This window comes from Malaclemys terrapin, chromosome 17 (assembly GCF_027887155.1).
Source record: "Malaclemys terrapin pileata isolate rMalTer1 chromosome 17, rMalTer1.hap1, whole genome shotgun sequence".
NCBI lineage: Eukaryota > Metazoa > Chordata > Testudines > Emydidae > Malaclemys > Malaclemys terrapin.
Genome location: NC_071521.1, coordinates 20,992,728 through 21,007,275, shown reverse-complemented (window position 1 = coordinate 21,007,275; position 14,548 = coordinate 20,992,728). Strand labels below are relative to the sequence as shown.

General features: G+C 51.8%; 1 protein-coding gene across 1 annotated transcript in view; it reads left to right on the top strand.

Moving 5' to 3' along the window:
- The window catches only part of NPDC1 (neural proliferation, differentiation and control 1), a 115,697-nt gene that overhangs the window by 74,655 nt on the left and 26,494 nt on the right, over nucleotides 1-14,548 (top strand). The window contains exon 2 of the mRNA XM_054007314.1: nucleotides 909-1,052. Within this exon, the coding sequence (XP_053863289.1) occupies nucleotides 909-1,052 (144 nt within the window). The remainder of the gene's footprint in view (nucleotides 1-908; nucleotides 1,053-14,548) is intronic.

Sequence of the window (14,548 nt, the reverse complement as noted above, 5' to 3'; positions counted from 1 at the left end):
GTAAGAGGCTTTTACTGCGCTCTCTGGGCCGTTCAAGTCATGATGTAATTTACAAGGAACAGCTGGTCTGGTGGCCTTGGTGAGTCTGTCTGCACCTGGGGCGAACTGTGCCAGAGCTCAGGGTGAGACGTGGGGGCGAGGTGCCCCAGGCTCATCGTCTTGTTAGCTGTTAAACTGCCCTGAGCGGATCATAAGGCGGCACAGATCGACTAAGCTCTTTGCTACAGCGGCTAGGAAGTGGTGAGCTACAGCCGAAAGCTCTGCTAGAGATGGGTCCAGAGCTCAGCAGTGGTCTCTGTGAGCAATGCCAGGCTTACGGGTGAACGCAGAGCTGCAGAACAGGATGGAGTCCCTATTGTGTATGCTCTTCTATAACACTCATCAGTGTAGCCTCTGAGCTTAGCCTCACAACCTCTGTCATTGTTCCCATGGGGAAGCCTGGGTGACCTGGCCCTGACCACAGATCTTGCAGAACCCAGATCTCCTGATCCCAGTCCTGTATCTTACCCACAAAACTGCTAGATGTTCCGTTGGTCCATGTTGGCTGAGTAAAAGCCCCTTAATGCCGTTCCTCTCTGGACTAGGCCAGAACATTGTTCCACTTTGGCCAGCATGGGTGGGTTATGGCTTGACAGCACCAGCCAAGCTGCTCTCCCTCCCCATCTCTGTTGTAGCGCAGGCTGAACTTGTGGCTAGCGATTCTCCCGCAGTGGCTCGGATGTGTTTTGCACAGGCAGATACTTAGTCTGGCTGTAGCTAGGATTCTGTTTCTCATTTCTAGCAAGGACAGTAACATCTCCATGTTGTTGTTCCACAGGGTAAGGATGGACACAGCCGTTTTACCCCATCCACGGTGCTTCTTGTGAAACTCATTCTCACTTGGATCTCTCCTCTCTTCCTTTTCCTAGAGGAGTCCTGTCCACGGAGCTTGGACTGCACGCTGCAGAGAAGGGCGTTCTGCCCCCCTGGTTCCCATGTCTGTGGTCCCTGCCTCCCGCAGTTTGTGGAAGATGAACACGGAAGATGCGTCCAGAGGAAGTGGTCCTCCACTGGTATGTGGGTGCGCAGCAATGGGCCTTCCTGCCGGCTCCGTGTAAACCCTTAGTCTGCACTCCGCTCTCGTCCCCGACTGTAAAATTCTCCAAGTTGCCTTGAAAGCAGGGATTTTTATGGGCTTAACTGTGAATTAAAGTGTATTTCAGAGGAGACGTACCCTGCAGACGTTGGCAATGATGTAGGATCTCTCCCCTGCTGCATTAGTGCTCTAACACATGGTAGACAGCTGGCTAAATTCTGCTCTCCGTTACAAAGTGCAGCTGCCCCCCTGAAATATCAGGGGCCGTGCAGCTCAGCTCTGAATCGCCACCTCCCTTGCTGCATTACGTTACTTAGCACAGAAACCTAGTTCAGTGCGTCGCTGGATGCCGAGAGAGAACAGGAGGTGTCCGGTAAATGGCAAGGCCCTGTTTGTCCCTGCTCTGGGCATGGTAGCTGGGAACGGAAGTAGTCTGCCAATCATAACTAGACACATCAGTCCTGGGAATGTGTTAGTGGCAGTGGAAATTAGCCTTCAGCATCACAGAGCCTGGTCACTCTTGCTAGAGCTCTGGTCTGTGTTACACAGAAGGTCACACTACATGATCACAGTGGTTGAGCCCTGAGCTCAGAGCAGAGCCCTGAGCACCAGGGGTTGGACACCCCCCCACCCCCCAAGGTTTGAACAACATACGCAGCCAGTGGGGAGAACTCAGTACCGCGGCTTTAGAACCCCCAAGGCACAATTTCCTGTAGCAGGTGGTGGGTACAAGAGTGGTGCGAACTCCTATTGATGACAGAACAGTGCCGGAGGGGTGTTCTGCTGCTCCCCTTTGTAGGTTTCCTTCATCAGCTGTCACTTATGTATTGTGCATGAGCCCCTCCTTAGCTCAGCGGCAGGCAGGTGTTGCATGCACACGGAGCTGCTCTTCGTGGTGAACTCTGTGCTGCCAGAGCTTGAGGTTTGAGCAGGGAATATTGGGAGCGGGGCATTTTCTCCTCCTCCCCGGACTCAGGCTGCTTTGCCGATCCCTGCAGCCGTCAACAAAGTTACAAGAGGTACATTTGCTTTACTCTTGCCCCGTTGCTCAGCACAAGCGGTCAGCCTGCATGATCCTTAGGCAGGGTTTCCTGTTTGGAAATGGGACCTGTCCCTTGCACAGCTCAGTCTGATTGTTCTGGGATGGGTGTTTGACGGCTGTCTCATTCCGTTTTGGATTCGATTGGTTTTAAAAATATATTTCTGGAGGTGTCACCTGGTGCCTTAATGCTTCCCCCAGAGGAGGATTCTGGACGATTTCAGGCTGTGGCCACCTAGCCCTGCAGACGCTGCACTTCTACACCCTAAAACCTCCCGATTTTAATCTCTCGAGCGGCGACGATTGCTATGGCAATGGAAGGGTTTCCCATCACTGTACTAAATCCACCTCTCGAGAAGAATACTTCCACCAACCTACCCGCGCCTACAGTCGGGGCTTGGCTGACCGTACTATGTCACAAAGGGCAGGACATTTTTCACAGCCCTGAGCGATGTAGGTAGGCACACCAGGGCCAGGAGTGGTGAAAGCTGCATAAACGTGGGGGGCCACCGGTACCCAAACCATAGCCCCTGAGGCCCCTGTCCCCAAGGCCCCGTCCCTCCTCCCCAAGGCCCCATCCCTGTGCCGCCTCTTCCTGCCAAGATCCCGCCCTCCACTCACTCCTCTCCGCCGCCTCCCCCTTGTCGCTCGCCTTTACGGCCGATAAAAAGTGATGGGGCCTTGACCCCCCGGCCCACCTTGTTCTAGTGCCCCCAGCCATGGCATAGTCACTGTTCGTACTGTCATCCATCTCCATCTTCTGCCTCCTTGAATGTCTCACCCACAGGGCAATGCTGTTCCCCAGCTCTTGCAGTGGGTGGCTCCCAAGGTTATTGGCCCTGTCACCCTGCTTTGCTTTCTCATCCCTCTGATTCATTTCTCACACTGATTGTTGACCCTTCTGGGAAGCCGAATGATGGCATCATATCCTGACGACAGAGGACCCTGAGCTCTTTGTCTTTGCCCGGCATCTGTCTGTGCCACTTAAAACCAGCCCGGTATATTATCCTGGCTAATTGTTATTGGGCTCTTAGCAAACGCCTCCAGGGCCCATTAATGCAGTGCGTCTGGGGACCCGCGTGCAGCCAGCCTGGGTTTACTGTCCAGGTCATGGGCGCAGAGAGGAGCATTGACGTCAGTGCTGTAATTAGATGGTGGGACCTGGCGGGCTTGGGGCACTGCCGAGCTCGCAGAGAAGGGACTGCAGGGAAGGTGAGCAATGGAGGGGAATGGCAATGAGCCTGATGGACAGCAAGCAGGGGAGGTGGCGATGCAGCGCCAAGCCCACAAGCAAAGATCGAATGTGAGGGAGGTTAACGATGTTGGGAAGGGAAGCGGGTGGAAGTGTGACCAGCTAGTGTGCGTCGGTGTCTGCTGAAGAGGGGAGGGGATCTACGGCCTCCCTTACTTACAGATTCAAGGTTTGAGCTGGACCAGTGGAATCCAGTAACAAATTCTTAATTCTCCACGTGCTGCAGAATTATCCACTGGAAAGGTGTCGGGGGGTGTTGTCCAATGGACGCTGGCAGTTTTGGCAGCTGGTAGAATGTGCTATGTAGGCGTGCTCCGGATGGATTCCCCTGAGCTCTACATTGCCTACCGTGACGTAGGGTAGTGCCCTGCCCCTTAATGCCTGGGATATCTGCAGGGCAGGCTTGCTTACGGTGAGAATCAACCAAGCCAGGTATGGGCGATGCTGTTGTAGCTGATGGGGCAGCACAGGTGTTGCTGGGGTCAGAACTAGGCGAGTTGGGTTTACAGCTGGTTGGCGAAGGTCCATCTCTCCTTCCACACACTGTGTTGGGCTTTGTTTTGATTGGAACCCCATGCCTGAAAGCTGGCTAGCAAAACCAGAAGAGCTTTTCAGGCCGGGAGCTTTTTGATTTTTCTGCCCAGGTCGATTTGAGTTGGAGACACTCTCAGGAACAGTGTGTGTCTTTAGACCAGGCTAAGTTGTTTCTGGAAGGGTTGAGTTTTGCAGCAGCTGTATCAGGAGGTGGGGAGGAGAAGGTGCCCTGGGGCAGTGCTGCGGAGGTGGATGGATTAGAGAAGGCCTTGCTTTGAGCTGGCCCTAGTCAGTGCGGGAGTGTTCAGCTCTGCTCTTTAAAGGCATCTTATGGGAGTCTCCTCCAGTGCAGAAGAAAGGAACCTATTAGCTGCCACTGCTAAAGAAACTTCCCGAGGGTGTGAAAGGAGATGTGAGTTAGCAGCTCGTGCCTGGGCCTTTCCCAGCGTGCGTTCCCACAGTCCTATCATGAGCCCGGCTGGCTCTGTTAGTTCTAAGTTTAAAAGCCTGGCTGTTGAGATGAGCCACAGCGCAAAGTCTGATTAGCCCCTTTGTACAGACTGTGGGTGTGACTGTGATGAGCCTAGTAACAACCAGAGAACACACCTAGGGCTGGGTTGTAATGGTCACGCAGTGACCCCTAGTGGCCAATTAGAGTAATGCATAAATGGATTCCCGTGAAGCAGGAAAAACGAGTCCTTATGGCATCTTAGAGACTAACCAATTTATTTGGGCATAAGCTTTCTTGCATGGAGTGAAACCTATTTGGGTATTACAGCAGGTATATATATTAGAGCACATGAAAAGATGGGAGTTACCTTACCAAGTGGGGGGGTCAGTGCTAACGAGGCCAATTCAAACAGGGTGGAAGTGACCTATTCCCAACAGTTGACAAGAAGGGGTGAATATCAACAGAGGGAAAATTACTTTTTGTAGTGACCCAGCCACTCCCAGTCTTTATTTGGGCCTAATTCGATGGTGTCAAGTTTGCAAATTAATTCCAGTTCTGCAGTTTCTCGTTGGAGTCTGTTTTTGAAGTTTTTTTGTTGAAGAATTGCGACTTTTAGGTCTGTAATTGAGTGTCCAGGGAGGTTGAAATGTTCTCTGACTAGTTTTTGAATGTTATAATTCTTGACGTCTGATTTGTGTCCATTAATTCTTTTGCGTAGAGACTGTCCGGTTTGGCCAATGTACATGGCAGAGAGGCATTGCTGGCACACGATGGCATATATCACATTGGTAGACGTGCAGGTGAACGAGCCCCTGATGGTGTGGCTGATATGGTTTCCCAAGCTTCTGACAGCTCAGTCCCATCCCCACAACCGGGAAAACGAACCCTCTCACGCCCCAAAATAGTCTTTAAAGGCCTGCGCATCTTAATACACATACATTCTGCACCTCCCAGGGCGGGTGCACCCCACGCTCTGGGGAAAGGGCTGGCCTGAGGAATTGCAATGACTATAGCTGTTACCCCGTGTACAGGAGGGCGTGGGAATAGGCTGGCGTAACTACTGGTCTGTGTGGCACAGTCCTCCATTCTCATTGCTTTAAACCCGGCAAAGACATGGCATTCTACCATGGCTGCATCTGTGCAGATGGCCAGCTGCCAGGAGAAGAACGGCATTCAGTGGCTGCAGGTAGGATATTTAAGAGCAGGTCTGCCAATAAAAGCTGCCCATTTACAGAAGACTAATAATATGTATAAGCTACCGTAGTACCTGTGTGCAGGTGCATGAGCAGCGTTTGTATGTTTCCAGGATACACTAATTGCTCCTGACATGGATACTCTTGCTATCCAAGAACTGACCCTAGACCTTTATAGCACCACTCTGCTCAGCAGTCTGGAGTTTGGTGAGCTTGGTGCTGAGTTACCATCACTTCTGTGTACGTTAGAGCCTGGTTCATTTGCGCTTTGCTGATCTGCATGCCCTCTACCTCCCACGAAATAATGGCAGCATCTCCCTCTCTCAGGAATTATCAGCCTCGGGCAGACAGGAAGGGTCACGTAGGAGGAACAGGAACAGGAATTCGAGAAAGAGACCTCATCCTTCCTCCGGCCAGGGCGCTGGACAGTCTAACCCTTCCTCAGGCTAGAAGCAGGCCTTTTGAAGGTGCGCTCGGGGGCGATGCACCAGATCAGAGACTGGATCCTTTTCATTCTGTCTATCACCGCTCTACCCTGCGTGGGCCCATGTTACACTGGACCGTTGGATGCTCTGCACGGTAGAAACGGGATATTCACTCCAATTCTCGGCCCTCCTGCCCTTCCACCCCCTTCCCCGTCCCTCTGAAGGGGCCCCTCTCAAAAGCAACTCCTCATACAGGAGATGCACTCGCTGCTCCCACTAGGAGCAGTGGAAGAAGTTCCTCAGGACTACAGGGGCAGGGGCTTTTATTACCGGTATTTCCTGATACCGAAAGCCAAAGGCGGGCTAAGGCCCATCCTAGACCTGCATGAACTCAACAAGTTCATGAAGAAACTGAAGTTCCGCATGGTCTCGTTGGCCTCCATCATCCCTTCCTTGGAGCCCCGGGGACTTGTATGCCGCCCTCAACTTGAAGGACGCGTACTTCCATATAGCAATAACATCCCACAGAAAATATCTCAGGTTTGTGGTAAGCAACAACCACTGCCAGTTCACAGTCCTCCCATTCGGTCTGTCAGCGGCGCCCCGAGTATTTACCAAGGGCATGGCAGTGGTGGCCGTGTTCCTGCGCGGGCGTCAGTTCCCGGACCTAGACGACTGGCCGATCAAGGGCCGCTCCAGGGCTATAGTGGAGGCACAAGTCGAATTCATCATGGCAACGTTGGACGCACTGGGCTTTCTCCTGAACGTGGGGAAGTCCACTCTGTCCCCTGTTCAGCGGATAGTTTATAGGGGTGGTTCTGGACTTGACCCAGGCCAGGGCGTACCTGCTAGAAACGAGGTTCCGGGGCCTGGGCGACGACATTCGGAGTCTCAGGCAGTTTCCCACCACCCCAGCTCGAAATTGCCTGAGACTCCTGGGACGGATGGCTGTCATTGCAAAGCTGCCAAGTCAGCGGAGCCCCGGGCTCTGGTGGTTTTGATGGCAATTCTACCTGTGCTCAGATCACTGGCTGTTGGGAACAGAGGGAACCAGGTGCAAACACCAGTGTCTGATGGATCAAGGGCATTTAATGCTCCATCGCCTGCCAGAATCCCCTGCACACTGCGCCCACCTAAGGGGGGGGGTGCGTGTGTGGGGCAGCCCTGTAGAGCTGGAGTCGTGGCCATTGAGGGAGACAGAACATAGGAAGTGGGGCGATGGGTGAGCATCCAGACTTCACCTCCTCCTGGGCTGCCCCCTGCTGGGGGAAGTAAATACTGCAGGCTGTAAACAACTGGGATTCTCCTTCCCCTTTATGACGGGAAGGGAAGAAAGATGTAAGCAAGACCCATGTGTAAAGCTCCCACCCATCAAAGCCCATTCTTTGCGATCCATGCCCAGTGCTCCCACTCCAAAGGGCTTTTGGCTCATCTCTCTAGCCTCTCGTCTGTGCAGCACCAGGAGTTGGATGCTACTTGGCTACGCTCAGCCTAAGAACACACCGCCCGACTGCCCGGGGAAAGCCCTGTGAGAGGGGGCCAGTGCAACAAGGCCACCCCCAAGCCCTTGCAAAAATATTTCCGAGCCCTTCCGTGGCAGACCAGTAGCTGCCGTGATCTGTGACGGGCATGAAGGAGTTAAGCAGCTGTTGTTGTTGTCTGGAATTCTCCCAGTCGCTGTGGGTTTAATCGATTGCAAAAGGCTTTTACTGCGTGGTCTGCTCTGCTGGCATTTGGTCTCGCATCTGGACTGCCGTGTGCAGGGACGGGGCGTCTCAGCATAGGAAACGGCTTGTGGTATTAGGCAGCCAAGCTGTCTGTTCTCGCTTGCTAGAAGAGCAATAGGCAACGCTCAATGGAATTAAACAGCAACAAATTACAAACCTCAGGTTTTTCTTCTGCTCCATATAATTAACATGTGCTGCTCCCTGCTGTGCAGTGCTGCAGGGCGGGGGGGGGGGCAAGGTTAGGGAGGCACTGAAACGCTTGCTTGAAGAATGATCGTCACAGACCAGCCGAAAGGGCAATGCGGAGTCGGTAATCTTCATGGTTCAGGCCAGAGGTTATTCCTTTGCTTGGGTCAGGAGGAAATTTTCCAGCCTTTTAGCCCTCGCCTATCCCACGGGAAATATTCCAGAGTGAAGAGTTTTTTTTCCCCTTTGGGGTTAGTATTCCTGACCTTTGGGGGAAATGTGTCAAGTGAGAATTCTGTTCTTTGTATCACCCTGTAAATTGTCTCATCGACACTCGGGTTTAACGGCGTCATGTGCTGAGATGGTTCAGGTTTTGCTGGGTAACTGCCAACCCCAAAGCATGTGGGTCGCTTGAGCTGTCCCCTTTTCCCCAGCCCTGCCTCTTGGTGCGCAGAGGGCTTTGCGTGCCTTGGGAAAGGGCTGAGTTCTCCCCAGACGCTTTGTCGTTTGGCGGCAGAGCTGTCCCAGGGGGTGGTTGTGGGAGGGAACGAGAGCTGGGGCGCGGCGTGCAGGAGACGGGGGGGGAGGGGGGCAAGTTCGCTGTGCCACGTGCTGGTTCTAGCCCCGCCGCTAGTCGAGGCGGCGTTAACGTTTCCAACCCCTAACGTAGGGGCCGCGACAGGCCCAGGACATAGTCGCGGGCGCCTTTAGGAGATGATCCGAAAGCCCACGTGGAGCTTTGAAATGTGCTCCCTCATTGAGTTGAAAAAGGGGATTCTGGGAAAGGATCGAGTTTGTATCAGGGTTTCAAAGGAGAAAAGGGTGCTGTGGGGGGGGGGGGGTTCCTGCTGCAGCATCAGAGCTCCCCACCAGGCCTTGATCGCCCCCTCAGGACCCTTCACGGGCAGGTTTCAAACTGCCCTGAGACGAGCCGGGAAAGTGGTGGTCTCTGTGGCTAGTGGGTCTGCACTGAGGTAACAGCTCTCTGGCTCCTTCGCTCATCTGCCTCCTAGCAATGCAAAGGGATGTTGGCACCTTTAGCCCCCTACCCGCTGTCTCTGGGGAGGCAGCAGGACGACTCGTGCCCTGTGCTCTGTTTCAGCGTTGGGAGTTTTGCACATTGTCCATAGTACTTCCCCGGCTTGTTTCGACAGGGTCTTTGGAGTACGTTTTTCAGTAGAGATGCAGCCTGTTCATCTCCGTCGCCATAGCAACCCTGCTTTGTGTCTGCGGGTTAGCAAACAGCAGTGAGTGGGTCTGGGGTGGGCTGCGCTGCCCACGGGTTGGGAGCTCCCGGCAGCTGTTTAAATAACAAGTGAATCCCGACCTTCAGTCTCCGCGTTAGTGATGTCAGCAGCGGTTGAGGACGCAGAGCTGTGTCAGCGTGTATGTTCCCTGGTGCTGCGTGGGGGGATGCAGTGCCATGTTGGTGGGGGGGGGGATGCAGTGCCATGGCGGGGGGGAATGCAGGCCCGGGTCGGCATGGTGGGGGGGAGGTAAGATGCAGTACCATGTTGGTATATGCTCCCTGGGGCTGCATGGGGGTCTGTGGATACAGCGGCGTGGGGTGGGGGCAGATGCAGTGCCGTGTGGGGTAGGTGCAGCACAATGTCCGGGGTGTGTGTGTGGATGCAGTGCTGTGTCGGTACAGGGAAGGGGGTGGATGCTGTGCCCTGTTGCCATACTCTCCCTGGGGCTGCATGTGAACTGGCTGTGTCTGCGCTGTATCTATATGATCCAACCTGCCAGGAGAATGCACCTGTGCTGAACTGCCCTCTTCCTGCAACAGCCTGCATTGCTGACGTGATTCTTCACTGGGTCAGTCAGAGCTGTCTCCAGCGGTCTCTTTGCATCCCCCAGCTCCTAGCCTCCCGTGTGGGGTAGAAGAGACGACAAATGGTCCCCCTTCCTCTCCCGCCCACCCTCCACAATCACCTCCCCTGTAGTTCTGCTCTATCTGCTGAGACAAGCAGGTGCTTTACAGGGGCACAAGGGGGTTAGGCCTCTAAATCCCACAGAAAGTTTATGGGCTTGGGGCACCAAGCTCCCTTTAGGGCCCTTTTGAGAATCCCAGCCTTTCCCTGTCTCTAGCTGCTCTCCCTAGCCCTGCGCTGGGGACAGTGGCCCTGGCAATCCTAGTCCAGCTGTAAGGCCGACTGGATCCTTTAGAAAGTGTAGAGCTCCGGCTTTCCCTGGGGGAACCGTGACAGCCGTGTCCTCTGGATGTAACACGGCAATATCCCTTCACTAGCTCCTGCCACCAGGGAATGAGACAAGGCTCCATAACCTGAGCAGAGTGCCTGGCCAAGGCAGTTCCTGAGAGCAAGAAGCTGCTGATAGCCAATATCCCCCGTTAGCCCCAGTCTTCAGCCTCCGGGGTGAGGGTTACGAAGGGTTAAACTTCGCCTAGGTGCTGCTCATTTGACACTGATCTTAGAATCCCAGCTGTCACTTCTCGCTCTCCCTCGCTCCCTGCGATTGGCTGCTGCTCCTGGTGGTAGAGCGTGCGAATGAGCAAGTGTTTTCCCCCCCCCCCCACACCACCCACACACCTGCACAGAGCCAGGAGCTCAGAGAATAACACAACTGCCTGCGCTGCAGAGGTGCTGCTGGTGCCTTCACTCTGCTGCCTTAGTGCCCTGCTGCTCCAAGGGCTGCTGATTTGAAAGAAAGAAAAAAGAAAAAAAAATTAAAGGAAAATAAAATAAAGATTCTGCTCAAGATGAAACTAAGTCAAGTTTTCCTCCCCGAGTGCTTGTGCGTACTGGTGACGGTGAGCGTCAGTGCTCCGGTGCAGCACGCGCAGCCTGGATTCTACCACCACAGAGGTAAGAGGGCTCCTCTTTAGGGGTACTGTTGTGTGTGTGTGTGTGTGTGTGTGTGTGTGTGTGTACACAACTGGCAAGTCTGTGTTCTTTCCTAAATCAATGGATGCAGCCGTCACCTTGGATTAAAATAATTTGCCAAGCGAGGTACCAGCCACCAGTTCCAGACAACTGTCAGCCCTTTAGGGCAGGAGACCGTCTTTCTGTTGTGTGTCTATACAGCAACTAGTGCAAAGGGGGCCGGGTCTGTGACTGGGGCGCCGAGGTGTTACTGCAACATTTGCAAAATAACAGAAGAGTTCCCTGCTTACGGAGTTAGCGTTGTGAAGTTCACACTGGGTTCTTCCATAAATCCCGGCTAGTCTATGGAAAAGAAAAAGAACAATGACTCGGTGGGGGCTTCTGATGTGTGATTGAAAGTCTGAACCGCCTGCAGGAACTCGCAGCGGTATGCCAGCGGGGCTTGCTGCCCTGAAGAAAACGTGAGATTTAGTAGAGTACCTTTGGCAATAGCATTGTCCATCTGTGTCAGGTGTCTCCGTGAAAAGAATGAGATGTCTACAGATTAACCCTTGCAATACCCCGAGCGGGGTCCAAACTGCATGGGTTTGAACTGTTCTGATGTTTGTGCAGCTGTTAACTGAAAGCAACCATTGTCTCCCGCTGCACGGCTGTTTTATTAAGAGCTTGGAAAACTTCAGTCACTAATGACCACCGGTGAGGGTAGACTTGGTCCTGCCTTCCTGCAGGGGGCTGGACCAAATAAGATCAGCTATACCGGGTCAGACCAGAGGTCCACTGGCCCCATATCCTGTCTTCCGACAGTGGCCAATGCCAGGGAACGAACACAGATGTATCCACTGTCGTCCACTCCCAGCTTTTGGCAAACAGAGGCTAGGGACACTTCAGAGCATGGTCTTGCATCCCTGCCCATCCTGGCTAAAAGCCATTGATGGAGTACTCCTGTTCTAACCTCCATGAACTCATCTAGGGTTTTATTTGAACCGTGTTATAGTCTTGGTCTTCACAACATCCTCTGGCAAAGAGTCCCACAGACTGACTGTGTGTTGGGTGAAAAAATGCTTCCTTCTGTTTGTTTTAAACGGGCTGCCCATTCATTTCATTGGGTGACCCCTGGTTCTTGTGTTATGTGCAGGAGTAAATAACATTTCCATATTCACTTTCCCAAACCAGTCATGATTGTATAGACCTCTATCATATCCCCCCCTCAGTCGTCTTTTTTCCAAGCTGAGAAGTCCCAGTCTTTTTAATCACTCTTCATACGGAAGCTGTTCCATACCCTCAATCCATTTTTGTTGCCCTTCTTTGTATCTTTTCCAATTCCAATATATCTTTGAGATGGGGTGACCAGCTCTGCACGCAGTATTCAAGATGTGGGCGTGCCATGGATTTATATAGAGGCACTATGATATTGTCTGTCTTATCATCTATCCCTTTCCTAATCATTCCTAACATTCTGTTCGCTTTTATGACTGCTGCTGCACATCGAGTGGATGTTTTCAGAGAACTATCCACACTGACTCCAAGATCTATTTCTTGAGTGGTAACAGCCAATTTAGATCCCATCATTTTGTATATATAGTTGGGATTATGTTTTCCAATGTGCATCTCTTTGCATTTATCAACGTTGACTTTCATCTGCTATTTTGTTGCCCAGTCACCCAGTTTTGTGAAATCCTTCTGTAACTCTTCGCAATCTGCTTTGGACTTAACTATCTGGAGTAATTTTGTATCGTCTGCAAACTTTGCCACCTCGCCGTTTACCCCATCTATCAGTACATTTATGAATATGTTGAACAGCGCTGGTCCCAGTACAGACCCTTGGGGGACACCACTATTTACCTCTCTGAAAACTGACCATTTATTCCTATCTTTTGTTTCCTATCTTTTAATCAGTTACTGATCCATGAGAGGACCTTCCCTCTTATCCCATGACAGCTTACTTTGCTTAAGAGCCTTTGGTGTGGGACTTTGTCAAAGGCTATCTGAAAGTTTAAGTACGCTATATCCACTGGATCACCCTTTTTGATGCCCCCCCTCTCCCCCAAAAGATCTCTAATAGATTGGTGAGGCATGATTTCCCTTTACAAAGGCCATGTTGACTCTTCCCCAACAAATCAGGTTAATCAATGTGTCTGATAATTCTGTTCTTTAGTGTAGTTTTAACCAGTTTACCTGGTACTGAAGTCAGGCTTACTGGCCTGTAATTGCCAGGATTGCCTCTGAAGCCTTTTTAAAAAAAATTGGCATCACATAGCTGCCCTCCAGTCATCTGGTGCAGAAGCTGATTTAAATGATTGGTTACATATCACAGTTAGTAATTCTGCAGTTTCATATGTCAGTTCCTTCAGAACTCTTAGGTGAATCCCATCTGGTCCTGGGGACTCATTACTGTTTAATTTGTCAATTTGTTCCAAAACCACCTCTATTGACACCTCAATCTGGGACAGTTCCTCAAATTTGTTACCTAAAAAGAATGGCTCAGGTGTGGGAATCTCCCTCACATCCTCTGCATTGAAGACTGATGCAAAGCATTCATTTAGTTTTTCTGCAATGACCTTATCATCCTTGAGTGCTCCTTTAGCATCTTGATTGTCCAGTGGCCCCACTGATTGTTTAGCAGGCTGCCTGCTTCTGATGTACTTAAAAAAAAAAGTTGCTGTTACTTTTTGAGTCTTTGGCTAGTTGCTCTTCAAATTCGTTTTTGGCCTGCCTAATTATACTTTTACACTTGACTTGCCAGAGTTTATGCTCCTTTCTATATTCCTCAATACGATTTAACTTCCAATTTTTAAAGCATGCCTTTTTGCCTCTAACCACTTCTTTTACTTTGTTTAGCAACGGTGGCACTTTTTTGGTCCTCTTATTATATTTTTTTAGTTTGGGGGTATACATTTAATTTGTGCCTCTTACAGTGTTTTTTCAAAGTTTCCATGCAGCTTGCAGGCATTTTACTTTCTGTTTAACTAGCTTCCTCCTTGAGATGACCTCTCAAGGTCTCTTCCAGCCCTGTGATTAGGGGCTGCTCTCTGGGCAGGCAGTAGCTACCAAGTGGGGTCAGGGAGGTTTTCCCAACAGAGGCCATATTGCACAATTCAGCGTCTTAAAAGTGGCAGTTTGATATTGTTGGGAAATGTCAAGCACCAGCCAGTGTTAGAGACATGATACCAGCCAATGGTCTGGCTAGAAGACTGGCCCTTTATACTGTTCTCTTCTTGGATACTTTCACCGTCGCCTCCCCCCACCACCGCCTCCCTCCACCGCCTCCCTCCACCCCCACCCCAAAAAGGCATATTAATCAGGTGAGACTCCTCTTTGTCCTGTGGATAGGCTAGATTTAGGTGTCCAAATCCCATTTCATTGAGATGAGTGCCTAACTCCCCTTGGCTCCTTTGGAAATCCCACCCATGCAGAATGAGCCAGGGAGGGGGCAGTCCCGAGAGGGAGACTCAGAAGGGGCTCCTCAAATTGAACATCCCTCTGGTGTCTAAAATCTGCTGCCCTGCTAATGCTCCAAGCAGTCCCCAGCAGGCTGGCAATGAGGCGATTTCCCATTCAGCGCACTGTGCACTGGGCAGTGCTGTCTGTATAGTCCGTCACTGTTTCTCCTCAACGCGGGTTGCTCTGTTTTTGTGTGGGTCTGTTGTGCACAAACACGGGGAGAGAAACACTGCCAGTAAAACCACAAAGAACAGCAGAGGGGAGGCTCGAGAGACAGCATAGCAGCTGGAACTCCCTTCAGCTCAGGTGTCTGAAGTCCACACTGGTCCTTTAAAGAGCCCGTGTAATCATCCACCACCTCTTCTGCTCAGCCCTGTTC